Source organism: Solanum stenotomum, chromosome 1 (genome assembly GCF_019186545.1).
Source record: "Solanum stenotomum isolate F172 chromosome 1, ASM1918654v1, whole genome shotgun sequence".
Taxonomy (NCBI): domain Eukaryota; kingdom Viridiplantae; phylum Streptophyta; class Magnoliopsida; order Solanales; family Solanaceae; genus Solanum; species Solanum stenotomum.
In genome coordinates, this window is record NC_064282.1 from 4,995,688 (window position 1) to 5,012,458 (window position 16,771).

A 16,771-nucleotide genomic window follows, 5' to 3' on the forward strand; every position below is an offset into this window, starting at 1 on the left:
AACACTTTGTCTGTCGTGTTATCCATTATCAACTAATCATTCTACTGATCATCAAACATTTTTAAGTGTAATAAGTTCCTCTCTACGGAAACATGATGAGAGGTTTTTTAATGTTTTTATTGTTCCTATTTGTTTAGCATTTTCTCATGATGTTGATCACAAGGAAGATAAGTTACATACATTGAGAATGAAACCATATGAATATTATCATGGGCTAGTTTCTTTAGATTGTACAAAAGATAGGGGTAAAGTATTCAGTCTCTGTAATTGAAAAATAGTCATTTCCACAAGTGCAACTGCTAAATATTGTCCGACAATTCCAATTGAGAAATTTAAACTCCATGATAGCAACTATTTTTCAGATGCATGTCTGAAAAGTAGATGTTATTTCTACCCAAAAAATGAACATTGTAACCTATTTTTTCTTTTCCCCTTTAGAAACTTTCTTTTTCTTCTGGTAGAAAGATGATCCTTGCTTAAAAGCTATATAAAATCCAACTTTCCAAAACAAAACAAAAAAGCACTTGCTAGTAAGCAGCCCAAAATAGTTCTCCTTTAAATGGAGTTCATTTTGCAGCTCCAACTAGACAGTTGCTATTAGCTTTTTTACACAGTTAAAGGAAACAAATTGANTATGTGGTTCCTATAATTTATACTTTTTTCTTTTCCCCTTTAGAAACTTCCTTTTTCTTCTGGTAGAAAGATGATCCTGCTTAAAAGCTGTAAAAAATCCAACTTTCCAAAACCAAACAAAAAAAAAAACACTTGCTAGTAAGCAGCCCAAAATAGTTCTCCTTTAAATGGAGTTCATTTTGCAGCTCCAACTAGACAGTTGCTATTAGCTTTTTTACACAGTTAAAAGGAAACAAATTGAGAAAGGTAAATGCAAAATCCCAAAACAAGTGGAGAAAAACAACTGTTAATCAATCAGACATCAGATTGTGAACACAACTTCGTTAGATCTAGGATACTCTAAACGAAACTGAAATGGGGTCTAACAACAGTAATATTCATTCGCCAAGATTTTCATGTTCTAGTGTAACCCTGCTTCACATATCACACAGCTACTAATAGCGTGACAACTCTTTAATACAACAGAAGCACTCGTGAGAAGTAAAAAAAAGGAGAGGCGATTTTACACGATTGCATGCACCAACTTAAATTTATGGCGATACAGCTGGCAAATCCTACACCACAAACTCTTTATCCTGACCCTAAACTGATGCCTACAACATTACAAGACCCTCAACGATACATAAAATGAGAGGGAATAGAAGATAAATTAAAAGAAAGAAACAATCCTATGTTGTCTTTATTATCCACTGTATATAACAGACGTAAGAATTTTACCTTCAGTTTCTTTATCAGAAACAGAAGGCAATTGAATCTGCCACTTCATCCAAATTCTCAGAAGAATAATTACTGACAATATTTTCCATCTGCTTGGCAACATTTGGACTTCATTTTGGATATCTGGTGGCATGACGATATCTATTTCAAGCATGATCCTCGTTGACGTGATTTTGGACTTCGCTTTGGCTGTCCAGCGGCATATATTGTGCCATAATAGCCCTGATCTCTGAATCCATGTATGACTGAGGAGGTAATAGCAAAGGAGATATAAGTGTGTATCCAAACAGACAAGCAATGTCCAGAAACAAGCGTATTGTCAAGTTTTGTATTTCTGTCTTCCAGCATTAGTAATAAATTAAGGAAATGATTAATTAACCAAGTATCATCATAAATGTATATGTCGACATAGATAAACAATTATCTTCAGCTTATCCCTTCTTTTATCCAACAAATAATGGAACAACAAGAGAAGATAAATACAGATACATACTAATTTTCTTTTATTCCTTTTTTGGATTTCTTTTTTAGGATAACCATGGTGTCCGGGCCAACTTGCACACACCAACTAATTCCATGGAATAACTGCTACCTCCCACCAACAAAGATATCTTTTTAAATTTCTTATTCTAATACTAAGTAGAGAAGTGGGGGATAAATATTTCTTCTTTCACAGTTTACTAAAAAAAAAAGGAGGGTAAATATTTCTTTCCCAACTAAGAATCACTCTTTCCCAAAACCGGTTGAAGAAAAATAAAGGATGGATAATTCTCGGATATGGGGTAACCCATTTAATATGAGCTAACTACCTACCTATAGTAACTACTGAGAATGCTCTGATCAGTCAACACTAACAAATAAAAACTTCAGAAAATAATGTAGAAGATTGTTTACCAGCTTTACCAAAATTTTCATGGAGAAAAGTCAAATACTCTAAAAGAATTACTATTAATAATCAACAATATAAGTCCCAATGATTTCTAAACTTACCCTTAATCTGTATTTGTACACAAGATATGCGCCACCACCAGCCATAGCCAATCCAATCAAAATAGCCCAAACTGCAGCCCATGCCGATTTGACTTCCCTAGCTCTCTTGCCTAAAAATGAAAGTTGTCATGACCAATTCTTACTGTGGATTAAAAATTATGCACATTTCTGAATGAAGTCTGGACTATATGAACTTACTTATGCAGGTATCATGGTCTCTGATGTACAGTAGTTCCCCACTGCAACTGCAATCATAACTGCCCCACGTATTTTTGCAGCTGCATTCAGGGCATTGACATGCTTTCTTTTCTCTACATTCATCAATATCTATGAAGTGGAAACACAATACACAATGATAGAGGTTAAAGTTGCAGTACCAATAATAGAAAAGAAGCTCTACATGTTATAATATCTTATTCCCTAATACAATAACTTCATCATGATCAAGAAAAACCGCTTACCTTCACAGCTTTTAACACCATCACCTTTAAACCCTGGAGGACATGAGCACTTGCCCTCCTCATTATCCTGTTAGAACATGCTCAGCATTCAAATCTGATCCAATTTGAAAATGGGATGTGGAGATAAATATAAGAAAGTGAAGTTACAAGAGATGATTAACTAACCACACAAGCAGAGAAAATGTGACCATCTCGAGTGTCATGCCAACAGCCTCCATTGTTGAGTTTGCATCGCCCACGTCCACTTGCTGAAGATAGTGGAATTAGATTATTGAAATCTAAACATAATAACAAGAGACAGAAAAATTGTGTATGAAAAAATAAAAAGAAATACTCTCTCCGTCCCATTTTATGTGAAGTACTTTGACTCAGCACGGAGTTTAAGAAAGAAAAACTTTTAAAACTTGTGGTCTAAAATGAATGCTAGAAATTTTTGTGGCTATAAATCATTTCATTAAGAGTAAAATAGACATTTTAAAGTTAAACTATTACTTTATATAAAAATGTGTCATTTTTTTGGGACCGACTAAAAAGGAAAGTAAGTCATATAAACTAGGACAGAGGGAGTAGAAAAGACCGAGGAAAGAAGCAACATTAAGACAAATGTTTCTCAAGTAATAGAGTATCATAAAGGGTATCAGACGGATAAGAATCAGATGTGAGCTGTATTCAACCTCTGAGAGCTAGACTTTTTAGATCATACTTTTCAGAAAATAAATCCAGCATGATGTGTTCTACTACCTTCTACATGATACTCTTTGATAACAAACAATACAACTCAACTCAACTGGGCATCTTCATTTCTTTAGTACTCCCTCCGTTCATTTTTACTTGTCACAGTTTGAGCACACTCATTAAGAAAATAATTAATGATATAGGTATTTTACCAAACTATCCACTATTAAATGATGTCTTGGAAAATGATTTGGAAATAAGTATTTAATGATAAGGGTAAAACATGAAAAAAATTTATTGTTTTTTCTTGATATGTCAAAAGTGACAAGTAAAAATGAAAATTTATTTAGGAATAAGTGACAAGTAAAAGTGAACGGAGGGAGTAGTATATAAAGAGCTGAAAATCAAGCCCACAACGGGACTGAAATTCTGCCCAAAAATGGGCTGCCATGCACGCCCATGTGGCAGCAAATTAATGCCCAAAGAGGCTGTTTAGGAGCTGCTTCTCACGCCCAATTTGGGCTGAAAAGTCACGTCCAAAAGTGGGTGTGTTGTGGTTCTATATTTGGAAACTTTTCCTTATTTCTTTTGGGAAGATTTTTGGTATTATTTTTACATGCTTTCCTAGTTTAAAGTCACCCCCAAAACTGGGTTAGTTTCAACCATCTTGTTAATACCCAGAGTCATTTTTCATAACAAATCTGTGAAGTTTGCTTCTAACGAAATTTATGTGCATCTAAGTTGTACTTCATTTTAGCTTGTGCCCGGGTCACACCACCATCTCCATCCACCTTTGCCTGAGGAGTCCAAAAGGATAAATACAAAGACAACCTGACCCAGCCTCTTGAGATAAAAATGATGTACACCAACAGGTCTACAATAGTTAGAGAGGGAGCAGTCCTCAACAAACTCTGTTGGCCCTAGACAATCTATCAAAGAGAGCAAATAATAGAAGCATTTACTCGGGAAACATCAAGTACACCTCGATACTAGCTTGGTAATCAACCCAGACTTCTGCTAACTGATGAATACTATAATCATTATTGACGGAAGGTTTGCTAAGACATTACTTGGATTTGATTTTATAAATAACAAAAAAGACAAACCAATATACTCTTGCATGCACAAAAAAGAATATTCTTAGAATATTTACCTATTTGTTTTTCTGATCTAATAACATACAGATATACAATTTTAGTTTTTGCTACTCTCGAATTTAAAGCACTTGGCTGATCCATAATTAGCATAACCATCATTTCAAAATGAATAGATGGAGCAAAGATGTTAGTTTACCGGTACAAGAGCTATAACCATCTCCTTTGAACTGAACACCATCAACCACAGGACATTCACACACTCTACCACGAAATGTATCCTGCTCATACAAATTAAGAGTTCATAAAAAAGAGAGACAGAAAACAGGGAACGTTAAAAGATTTGACACAAACTGTTGTAAAAATTCCACAATTCAATGCAAGAACCTTGCAGGCAGTGATATTAGCAGCCTTGTCTTGCCAGCAGCCACCATTATTATCCAGGCATTCATTTGTCTCCACATCTGTTATAAAAGAAAGAACTATTATATGTTGTAACTAAACATCTAGTTGATATTTAGCTTTAAGAATCATGTGCACTCACCATCGCTCAAACAAACTGCAGGCTCAGTAGTCTCCTCAAAACCAGCACAAATAGCCTTCAAAACAGCACCCTTCTCCAATTTCCCTGAAAGAACAAGCATTAAGAAAGAAAGAATAAAGGTTCTCAGTTGAAGACACGAGTAAGTGTGTGCACTAACCTCGATATTGTCGATTGTTGACAACAAGAGTAGGTAATATGGTGACGTCTCCTCTTGTTCCTTTACCAATCTGCATAGGAATTCTACTTTTCTAAGTGTTTGCACACAGTTAAATTGTTTTAAACTTTTAAGGAAAGATAAAGAAACTTGCTTGGGCATCCTGCTCTTCTTTCAGAACGGGGTTGTCCTCATCAGCATTAGGGTCTCCCATACACTTCTCAATCTTTCTTGAATCAAGACCTGCAGATAGGAAATATTGACATTAATCTGTTATCTGTTCACTTATGATAATTGGAGGGCGTTGAGGGGAAGCATTTAATACCTAAAGACTTGATAACAGTATCAGCACATTCCTTGTTATACTTTTTCTCCTTCATGGGACACCGAATCTGAAAATCAGTCACATAATCCCACCACACCCATGGCTTATTTGTCTCATTGGCCACTTTAAAAACACACAACTGCCTCAAGTTCTCAACAACAACGTCCTTCCCTTCATATCCAGAGCTGAAATCTTGTTCAGGATCAGGAGCACAATATCTTCCATGGTTGATACATTGAGACTTGCACTGCTTGCTTACAGTGAATGCCTGAGGGCAATACCAAGTAATATAATGCGGTGTGAATTGAGTATATCCACCTTTCTCGAGAATTTGTGCTGCACCCTTGAAATCTTTGACATATTTCATCAACATGTCACATTTGAAGCCACATTCATCATTGCTACTTGTCCAGAGCTCATACTCCACGCGATCATCTGGGTGGGGCACAGCTTCTCTCCAATCAAGATTCACATTAACCATTTCCCCTGCATTGACAACTTTCTTCAACTTCTCTGCAAAGCTTTTTTCAATGAGGGCAGATGGTATTGTTATGTTCTCAATGTATTTTGCAGAAGAACCATCTGCTTCAGGTGAGTCCATGGTTATCAATCTTTCGTCGACATCATCAGCAACTAGAACTGCCGCAGCGCCGGCATTTTGTGCATTCCAGACCTTCAGAGCGAAAAAGCAATCTGCCAACAAGAAAAATGGTAACTCCCCATAACTTGTGATAATTTTACAAATGACCTCTTTCTAACTACAAATGATTACGTCCACTTTCTTTTTCAATCCTCGATTACTTCTCAAAGTATCAGTGAATTATTGACTCCTCTTGGGATTCAAATTACACCTCCAAATTGTAAAATTAAATTAAAAAGAGAACGAAAGTTTGACTTGAAAAGTGTTGAGGGATCAAAATCAACTATAAGGGTAAGCCTATGTAATCCAGTCCAGCTAAAAACTGCATCCAAATTTATCAGCCACTGTTAGGAAATACTAAAGAAGCACTACAAATGATATGCCACCTAGTAACAGTAAGAAAACCAATAGGACTACAAGAACTAAGCTATCAACTTTAAGTATCGTTACCTTTATTAGCAAAAACTACTGATACAATCCAAAAAAATGACAATAAAAAAATTCCCCAAACCAACAACAATAAAGACAAGGACCAAGTCAATAAATACAGCCATGCCTCATAATCAAACAAGCCGGGTCGACTATATGAATCCTTAATATCCATTCTACTCCATTCACTACCATTTCAATCGAACACACAATAAATTATGTAAAATTGATAATAAAAAAAATCTACAAAGAGCTAGGTAAGCTGAGCCAAAAGCGAGCATCTACTACATACCTCCGCGATCGACGAGAACAAAAGTGGGCATAGCACCAGACTTAGACTTAAAAGAAGTCCCAGAATCCTCAAAATTTCGACAACCCTTCCGATTTTCCTTTGGATAAACCACAGTCCCAGGAATACTACCTCCATATTGTGGAATCCCAAAGTTACCAATTGCACTATCGTAAGTGCCTTTAATAACATCAGGTGAAACGACCCTTAAGCTGTTCTTCTCTACCACAAAACGACCCACTACTGATTGGAATAGGTTCAGCCAAAGAAACCCTAGAAAGATTGTAGCTTTTGAAGTTTTAGAAACCCCCATTTTCTTGAAAATCCAAGAAATGGAAGGAGGGTAAAAGGGAAAATCTTGAACCGTACTCGTTAATGGAGGAAACTTCTGGTTTCTTTCTTGTTTTGTTTTTGTGAGTCTTTTGTGTTGTTGAGTGTGATGATGGTAAATCTGAGTGAATGCCAATTTACGCTTAATTTTAGTCTTTTTGGGAATATTTTAGACTTAAGATAACGTTTTTATCTAATTCTAGTTTAAAAAATTAGATTTCATTCGTTACTTATTTGTTTAGCAATTTGATTATCTCAGAATTAGAAATTTAATGCAAATTGGAAAATGATTGTTAAACCATCTTTAGGCATCCCCAATACTCACGTGATAAATGGTACTTACTTCTTTATAGATCCCATGTTATGACGAAGCTCAACCAACCAACTTATTCCACGTAAACAAACTGTCAGTTTTCTAATTTAAATAATAATTATATAATAATGGATAGATAGTGAACGAATGGTGTTTAAATTAGGTTTTAGACCTAACTCACACCCCAAAAGTTAGCTCAAAGGGAGGAGGATTGTCCAAATCTTATAAAGAGTCCACCCATCTCATTAACCATCGATGTGGGACTTTTGTCATTCTTTAACACCCCACCTCATGCCCAGTGCTTAACATCTGATGCGTGGGCAATTTTGATTTTGGGGGCCCCAACATCGGGTGAGACGGATCCTACTCTGATACCATGTTTAAATTAGGTCTTAGACCTAACTCACACCCCAAAAGCTAGCTCAAAGGGAGGAGGATTGCCCAAGTCTTATGAGGAGTCCACCCATCTCATTAACCACCGATGTGAGACTTTTGTCATTCTTTAACAAATGGACATATTATATATGGTAGGTTGTCTAATTTTCTTTTAATACAAAATAATTGTGAAGTGTAGTTTTGAAGGGTGGAGTGTACGTAGACCTTATCATTAACTTATAGAAGTAGAAAAACTATTTTTGAAAAATCATTTACTCAACGGTAGCAAATTCAGATAACATAACAACTAACAAGGAAAACAGTGCAAATCTTATCAAAAATTAACAAGAATGAGAAAATAGTGCGACAATTAAAACANNACAAATGGACATATTATATATGGTAGGTTGTCTAATTTTCTTTTAATACGAAACAATTGTGAAGTGTAGTTTTGAAGGGTGGAGTGTACGTAGACCTTATCATTAGCTTATAGAAGTAGAAAAACTATTTTTGAAAAATCATTTACTCAACGGTAGCAAATCCAGATAACATAGCAACTAACAAGGGAAATAGTGCAAATCTTATCAAAAATTAACAAGAATGAGAAAATAGTGCGACAATTAAAACACACTAAATTAACAACTGACTATTATATTACAGCTAGTACAGCCACAAACACCAAATCTGTTGTGTACTATGCTTCTGCTAATTTGCCACTTCTATTGTTGATGAGTTACATTCATCTCTCACATTTCCACTTTTTCAAAGGCAGAGAATAATGTAGTAAGGTTTTTTGGCTACACTAGAATCTTCCCTCATATAAACAGGATTCAACATTCTACTTATATGTAAAAGGGAGTTTATGATGGGACATTTGAATGTCCCATCATAAACTCCCTATATAATACATAATATAATAATATAATATAATAAATTATTTTTTCTACTATATAATATATATAATATATATTTATTTTCTAAGGGAGTTTATATAATATATAATATAATATAATATAATATAATATATACATAAATTCCCTTTTATTATATAGTAGAAATAAATATAATATATATATATAACATAATATATAATAATATAATATAATAAATCATTTACAAATGACTTAAAATATTTAATATTTAAAATTCTACCATAAAATAGGTTGACTCTCAAAATTATATCCGGGTCACATATATTGAGACAGAAAAAATAACGTATATCATTTTAAAATTACCAAAAAAGTATTAAAAATAATAATAATTAACAACTTAAAATATCTGGAAGACATTTTAAAAGGATTAATTTTGTAATTTTATCCATATCACATAAATTAGGAAGTTATTTGAAAGTTACATAAAAATATTATAAATCACAATAATTAATAACTTAAAAAAAAAATTAAAAAAAAGTGCAAATTTGGATGACTCTTCAAATTTCATTTGTGTCACATAAATTGAGACAAAAAAATAGCATATATTGCATCCATTTTAATTTATTTATCTTAATTTTTTTTTATATTTACAAATTGTGTAAAAATACTATAAATCATGATAATTGACAACATAAAATATGTTTTGAAAAAGATACAAAAAATTGCACTGATTCTTGAAATTAATCTATCGTAAAAATACTATAAATCATGATAATTGACAACATAAAATATTTTTAAAAAATATACATATAAAAAATTTCGATTGATTCTTGAAATTAATCTATCGTTAAAATTTATGTATAAAATACAATAAATCGTGATAATTGACAACTTCAAATATTTATTAAAAAAAAATAAAAATTGACTGATTCTTAAAATTAAATTGTGATAATTGACAACATAAAATTGTTCAAAAATGTTGTATGTGAGTAGTCTTATTGTGCCTTGAATAGCGTCAAAGAAAGTACAGGTTTGTGATAAAAAAACTTATTCCTTTATCCACGCAAACAATCGCTTCAAAAACTTCGTTATTAGCCCCAAAACATACCATTTATGTTATTGAGCCGTGCATAGCACGGGCAACAAAATCTAGTTTATATATACAAAAAACAATACAATTTCCCTGTTTAGAGAGGGGTTCTGTTTGAATATTAATATGAGCTGATATTTAAAATCTTAGTTGTCGACGATGTAACGGAGCACTTTGCTACTTTCAAAAGCCATTGCAGTCCTCTCTACATGTTTCAGTAGGATCCCATATATTTTGTTCCTCACTCTATGACATGCTTCAATTTCTGACTCATCCAAATTTGAACCTTCTTTATTGATGATCAAATCTAACCAGTCATTTACTCTCTTGATTTTATACATCATTGCTGCTACTTGATTATCTGATACCATCAAAGACATTTTCCTTTCGAGTTCATTGATATATTTCTCTATGTATCCCAAAAACATTTTCCTACACTCGTCCTGCAACGAAGAAGCTAGGTGAGTAGCTGCATCGATAGTGCTACCCCTGGTCCATTCAGGTTGCGCATCATTGTTAGATGTCAATACAGGAGAAGTGTCATCAGTGTTCTTATTATGATCAGTTTTAACGATACTTGCACCTTTTTGTTTGGTACTTTCACTCGATGTCCTTGACTTCTTCAATGTATTGGTAATGCTCCTAGTCTTAGGAATTGGATTGAAAACAGTGGAGGATGGTGAAAGATCTAATGCCACTGCTGATTTGATCCATTTAGTTGCATTTTTCTTTCTTTGCACTATGATTGTTGATGCTTCATTATCTGCACTGGTGCTGCTTGAATCAGTTTCTTCTGTTCTAGTTGGACTTATATTTGTTAGGCACTTCATTATTATTCTTGTTTGAGCCATATCATCTTGAAGATCCAAAAACGTATCAATACGAGGTTGTAGATCATCTTCTTCAGGTAAATGAAACTCTGAGAATTTGCTAGAGAAAACAAGATGTGTCAGTCAGCTTCTATATTTTAGGATTCACAAGGCAATCGAACCGTATAACAGAGAAGAAAAGAGAAGAGAGTAACAAAAGAAATGCACATAAGTCGGATAACAACTGCCAAGATAGTCCTTATAATATTGTGAACAGATTTTTAAACAAGGCAATAGTATACATGAAAGTTTTAAACTTCAGTTTGAATTCATTTATGTTGGCACATTACGAGTTACATGCTAGACAGACTTTGTTGTATGGTCATTATGACTAATAAGAAGATTCAACGTAAAGAGGAAAGGTGTCGATAATTGGAAGATTCATTTAGCAGAAAGGAGGATTGAGTACAAAAAGCAATCACCTTAAGGAATTGAGCAACCTCTCAGCTGCACAAGCTTCTTGCAAAGCCTCAGCAGCTGCAAACAAAGCAATGTCTCTTTTCTTTACAACCTCCTGAAGTGCAAGAGAAAATCGCGGACATAGTTATTATTATGAATTTCTCAATAATGTCATTCAAGTAATACCAATTAACNATATATACATAATGATCTATTTAAACAAAAATTTATTATATTAAATAAATAACAAAAAAAAAATCTTTACAAGGGATTAAATAAAATATACTATAACACAATTACATGGTTAATAGTATATCCCAACAATTATTATGAATTTCTCAATAATGTCATTCAAGTAATACCAATTAACCACACTTGAGCTCAGTACCTTGCCAATCTCCACCAAACTCGAGGGGAGTGAATCCCATGAAATCCCAGTTTCTGCCCCTTGTCTGTTAAATATTAATCCTTTAATTGGACGGATGGTTTGTTCACAGTTGATCTTTGACACAGAATTCTTGCTCCTAGCTGAACTCTTGACTATTTTCTTCGCAACATCAACAACCTTTCTTCTTGATATTGAACTTGAATTATCATCTGAGCTGTCATATTTGGTAGAACGAACAGGTGAAACCTGTCGACATAACAGATAGAGATTGAACATTTGGTAAAGTTTAAGTGTATATCTGAGACCATTTATCAAACTTCTATCACAAGTACATCAAACAAAAAAGATGAAACATTGAGAAAATTAGAGGGAACTCACAGTTGCACTACGACAACGTGGTGGTCTGATATTATGTTTGACAACTGAAGAATCAAAAATCTCCTCAGCTCCCAAACTCTTCAACTCATTCCAACTTTTCCTCTTAGAAGTCCATGTAGATGATGAAACTGAAGATATCGTGCTATCTGTATCGCTATCATTATCAATAGACATTCTCCTACTCCTACCAACTAGCCTCACACTATCATAATTTCTGCTCTCAACATCACATGATCTTTTAACTCCAAGACGAGTTTTCGAAGCACTCAAGGACCTAAACTTCCCTTTAGTATTACTTCCCTCATGAACATTAGTATTACTACTTTTTTTCCTCACTTCCTCAACATCAGATGACTCTAAAGACAACCTTCTTAAACAAGACGATATATCCATAATATTTTCTTCAGAAATGACACCCTTTTCGACAATAAAATCAGAATTCGACCCATCAAGAATCTTTTCCAATTTTGGAACCTTACCAATTTCTTCAGGGGTTCCATCACAGGGACGTCTACCAGGGAGAGGCGTAAAATCTTTAAGCAATGGAAATGGTTCTGCATCCTCTAATTTTTGTACATAAATGAATTGTCCTAGTTTTAATTTGTTACCTAAAATCAACTCATTATGGTCTTGGGGCAATGTGACATAAATTGCGTGTGATACATCTGAAATCTTGAGGTAAAATCCTCTGTTAGGCAAGAGATTACCTTCTTCAAGAACAGGAATTATGCTTCTGATTTGTAACAACGTTGGTTTTCGATCTTCGACTATAATATTTTCAACCATTTTCATTTCTTCAAGTAACTTTACAAGAACCCCTGATTTCAAACTAGCCATGATTTTCGTTAAAAGTAACAAACTTTTCAGGTGAAATTATAAGATGCAGATTATGATAATTAAGAGGGTGTTTTTCCTAAGATCATGTGGGTGAAAGAGAGGAAAATAAATACCTTAAGAAAGTGAAATTTTCAAGTCAAATTCAAGTTTGTTGTTTGTCAAAAGATATTATCCCGAAATTCTGGGATTCTTTGCTGAAATAACGCAAGGCCCGGGTGATTTGAGAGGTGGTTAAAACGGTTATAGAGGAATTTTTTCCTTAAATGGAAATGAAATTGGAAAAAGGAGTTTTTTCTAAAAAAAATTTAACACAATAAGTATTGAAAACACTTTTAGATTTGAGGTGAGTTATTATTTTAGTCCCTCAATTATTGATAGTCTTAAAAAAACTCATCTACTTGATTAAATAATTTAAAAACTCATCTACTTGATTAAGTGATTTTAAAACACCTCTTTTATGCATCATGTCATCCACTCAAACAATATATATATATGGATTTTTCTGCAAATATGACATACATATATATCTATATATTAATTTTTTTAAAAATGCTAATAACTTAACGATTAAAGAAGAACTTTTTTCTTTTTAAAAAAATATTTTTTATCACCCCATCCTACTCTACCCAGTCCCACACCTCACTATCTACCCACCCCCAATAAAATTTCCGGGGTAAGAAAAAATATTTTATTTCAAACGTAATTTTAATTTTTTTAGCACGAGGAGTGGGGGAAGTTGGGCTAGGCAGTTGTGTGGACTGCGGAATAAGAATATTTTTTAAAAAACTTTTTAAAAATTTGGGGGTTGAGGGTTGGGGTACTGAATAGGGGATGAGGTAGGGTAAGAAAAAAAAAATTCTTCTCATCTTTAATTGCTAAATTTTGGCATTCAATAATTTAAATGTTTTTCTTTTTTATTTTACTATATATATCTATATATACGTTATATCAACATTGAACTATTTAATCAAGTAGAGAGATTTTTTTAAAGCTATTACTCCATAGTCAGTGGACTAAAGTAATAATTGAAATTTTAAAAACATATCAGCATTGAACTATTTAATCAAGTAGAGAGGTTTTTTTTAAGAGCAACTTTCACATATAGCAAACACAAAATTTATATTTGTATGTTATAGCAAAGTTTGCATAATTGCGCTCCATAACAAACTTATATATGTATAATTCGCTATACATATACGAAAAAAATAGTTGTATAATTCGCTATACATATACAATGAAGGCAGTTGTATAATTCGCTATTTATATACAAAAGAAAGCATTTGTATACAAAAGATCAATTGTATAATCTGTGTATGTATAAAACGAGAAAGAGAGAAAGGCAAAAGAAAACTGAGCAGGGAAATATTTGTATTGTATAATTATAAGTGTATAGGATGAAGATATGTGTATTTGCATGTGTATATATAATTTTATTTCGCTTTATATAAACAGAAGCGCAATTTATATATTTCATTTCTATTTGTATAAGCGAGAGAGGCGAGGGTGGCGAGCGAGATTTGGGCGAGTGGCGAGCGAGATCTGGGAGAGGGGACGAAAATATATGTATATATACAATTTTCTTTCGCTTTATACAAACACAAACACATTTTATACATTTGTGTTTGTATAAAAGCAAGAGAGGCGAGCGAGACTGCCACCAAACGAGAGTGGCGAGCAAGATTCCACCAGGGAGAGTGGCGAAAATAGCAATAGTTTACTATAGGGTACAATTAAATCAAAGTATATATTTATAGCATTTAATTTGAATTAATAGTTTACTATTATATACAATTTTCCCTCTTTTTAAAGCTATTAATTACTCCATAGTCAGTGGACTAAAGTAATAATTGGAGTTTTAAAAAAAAAAAAAGAGAGAAAAGAGAAAACGCTAGAAGGAGGGCTTGAACCTCCGACCTTGTGGTTAACAGCCACACGCTCTAACCAACTGAGCTATTCCAGCTTGATGTTGATATGACACTTTATTTTATTTAACTCGTAAACCTTTGCACTGATACAAAATATCGTGAGTTCACAAAAAGAACAATTTTTTTTAATATATAAGGTAATATAAAACATGATAAATGAAATCTTGTGGATGACAATGTAAAAAATAAAATCTTGTGGGAGTAGTTTATGTCCGTTTTGTGCTTTTTCCTTCTTTAGAATCCACACAATATATTCATGATAAAATACAAACATACACATATTAGTCTGACTATTTCTCCTCAAAAAGTAATATGCTAACAACTCCCAGCCAATTAGTTGCACACTTTTGCTAAATTCTAAGTATTAAATATCTATGTACTTGGCCAATGCCAATGAAACAATTTTCAGAATTTATGATGGAATTTAAAACTCAACCAAAGAAGTTATTTTTGGTCCTTACCCTTTTTCTCATTATAATCTCCACTTCTCAATTAATGCTTCATTCTCGTAAACTATCTCCATTTCCTCCTGCATTGCCACCAGTAAGTTAAAAGTCTTCTCAACATCTTCCATTTCTACTTCTTTTTCTATATATTTTTCTTATTGAATGTGTCAGAACTCAGAGGTGAATTTATAACATGTTATGTGATTTTGACTGAACTCGTTGTTTTTTACTTGAACTATATATACATAGATAAAAATAATTAAATATTATTTATTCTGAACCCACTGACACTAAAGCATAGATTCATTTGTTGACAAAATGACGAATCTTGGTTTACTTAATTAGGTTTTGCACAAGTGAACAAAAGATGAAAAGGTGATTAGAGTTGATGGATCAATTCCAATGGCATGTCACTCAAAATGCTACCAATGCATGCCATGTATGCCCATTCAAGTATTAATTGAAAAAGATAATGATGAACGAAATAATGAGCAGTATTATCCCCAAGTTTGGAGGTGTAGTTGTGGAAACAAAGTTTTTTCACCTTGACCATAATTTAAGTCCATAAAGTAATATTTACTAGCATAATTCAATATCCTGTTGTCCCTACGTACGTTGAAAAAAGTGCAATATTTTTGGATGATGAATATATCTACATATCTACGACCACTAGCTAGGTTGTATTTTGTTGACAAAATGATCCGTCAATGCAATAATTAAACTAATTGTCTGCTTATATACATTGAATGATTTTTTTTTTATCATCACTTGTTGAAGATTTTGTATTAAAAAGACGTCTGACAATAAGAAATATAATGGGTTGAATGTTATAGCTTGTCTAGTATTTTGTCTCCTTTTGACGAAAAACATTGGGGTCCCATGATATCAATTTGTATTTAGTGAAAGAGTAAGAATGTTTCACATATCCCTATTTTATATTATTGTCTTTGTCTGAATGCAAAGTTTAAAATTCGAGTTGGTTTTCATATATTATACTATTGAGTTATAGTATAAAAAAATTAATTAAAGCAATGACTAAAAAGTTAATGTGAAGAATGACATCACATTAAGAATTGAAAATTAAAATTTGTAAATTGTATCTCTCGCCTATTTTCTTATTTCCTCCAAGTACTTATTTAACCATTAAACCTTTAAGTAAATATATTTCCACACGACATAATTGGCTATAGAGGTGTTCACGGTTTGGATAAAATCCGATTCAAATCGCAAAATCAAATATAATCAATAAAATAAAATCGATTTTATTTGGATTTGGTTTTAGATTTTTGAAAACCGATAGTATTTGGTTTGGTTATGATTTTATTCAAAAAAATCCGAAGAAATAACCAAACCGAACCGATGAATTATATACATATATTTTATTAATATACATACTTAATATATTGTTTTTATAAATAATTTTAAAGATCTTATATATGTTTTCATTAAAATTTCCTTATACTTTACTTATTGAAAGCAAGAATGCCCAAGGTGAAAATATTTATCTTATTAATTTCATGTATATGAGTGTCTATGACAATTATTTATGGGAGTGGATATGTTATTATCTCTTCCTTCTAGGTCAATATAGTGAATTT

General features: G+C 32.8%; 3 protein-coding genes and 1 non-coding gene across 5 annotated transcripts in view; 1 reads left to right on the forward strand and 3 right to left on the reverse strand.

Moving 5' to 3' along the window:
* The window catches only part of LOC125842790 (uncharacterized), a 176,072-nt gene that overhangs the window by 126,344 nt on the left and 32,957 nt on the right, over positions 1–16,771 (forward strand). The gene's annotated exons all lie outside the window — the stretch shown is intronic.
* On the reverse strand, positions 1,215–7,509 carry LOC125841546 (vacuolar-sorting receptor 3-like). Its single transcript, XM_049520732.1, has 12 exons — positions 6,955–7,509; positions 5,594–6,286; positions 5,423–5,511; positions 5,272–5,341; positions 5,115–5,198; positions 4,958–5,034; positions 4,770–4,851; positions 2,967–3,049; positions 2,802–2,868; positions 2,539–2,667; positions 2,341–2,450; positions 1,215–1,595 (listed from the first exon to the last, which is right to left on the reverse strand). The coding sequence occupies exons 1-12, from the start codon at positions 7,262–7,264 to the stop codon at positions 1,497–1,499; spliced, it is 1,893 nt and encodes a 630-aa protein (XP_049376689.1). The 5' UTR covers positions 7,265–7,509; the 3' UTR covers positions 1,215–1,496.
* On the reverse strand, positions 10,042–12,802 carry LOC125841368 (uncharacterized). The gene is made up of 4 exons (XM_049520514.1): positions 11,966–12,802; positions 11,588–11,833; positions 11,223–11,314; positions 10,042–10,861 (listed from the first exon to the last, which is right to left on the reverse strand). Exons 1-4 carry the CDS (start codon positions 12,800–12,802, stop codon positions 10,078–10,080), a joined length of 1,959 nt encoding a protein of 652 aa, XP_049376471.1. The 3' UTR covers positions 10,042–10,077.
* Positions 14,689–14,762, reverse strand: TRNAN-GUU (transfer RNA asparagine (anticodon GUU)). Its single transcript has one exon. It is a non-coding gene; the product is annotated as a tRNA-Asn (tRNA).

Excerpts from the sequence above, each read along its gene's own strand:
- LOC125841546 (XM_049520732.1), bottom strand. The coding sequence starts at position 7,264 with ATGGGGGTTTCTAAAACTTCAAAAGCTACAATCTTTCTAGGGTTTCTT. Across the intron at positions 5,199-5,271 it reads CAACAATCGACAATATCGAG|GGAAATTGGAGAAGGGTGCT; the intron begins GTTAGTGCACAC and ends TTGTTCTTTCAG. Across the intron at positions 4,852-4,957 it reads CTAATATCACTGCCTGCAAG|GATACATTTCGTGGTAGAGT; the intron begins GTTCTTGCATTG and ends TTGTATGAGCAG.
- LOC125841368 (XM_049520514.1), bottom strand. The coding sequence starts at position 12,802 with ATGGCTAGTTTGAAATCAGGGGTTCTTGTAAAGTTACTTGAAGAAATG. Across the intron at positions 11,315-11,587 it reads GTTTGGTGGAGATTGGCAAG|GAGGTTGTAAAGAAAAGAGA; the intron begins GTACTGAGCTCA and ends CTTGCACTTCAG. Across the intron at positions 10,862-11,222 it reads AGGTTGCTCAATTCCTTAAG|CAAATTCTCAGAGTTTCATT; the intron begins GTGATTGCTTTT and ends TGTTTTCTCTAG.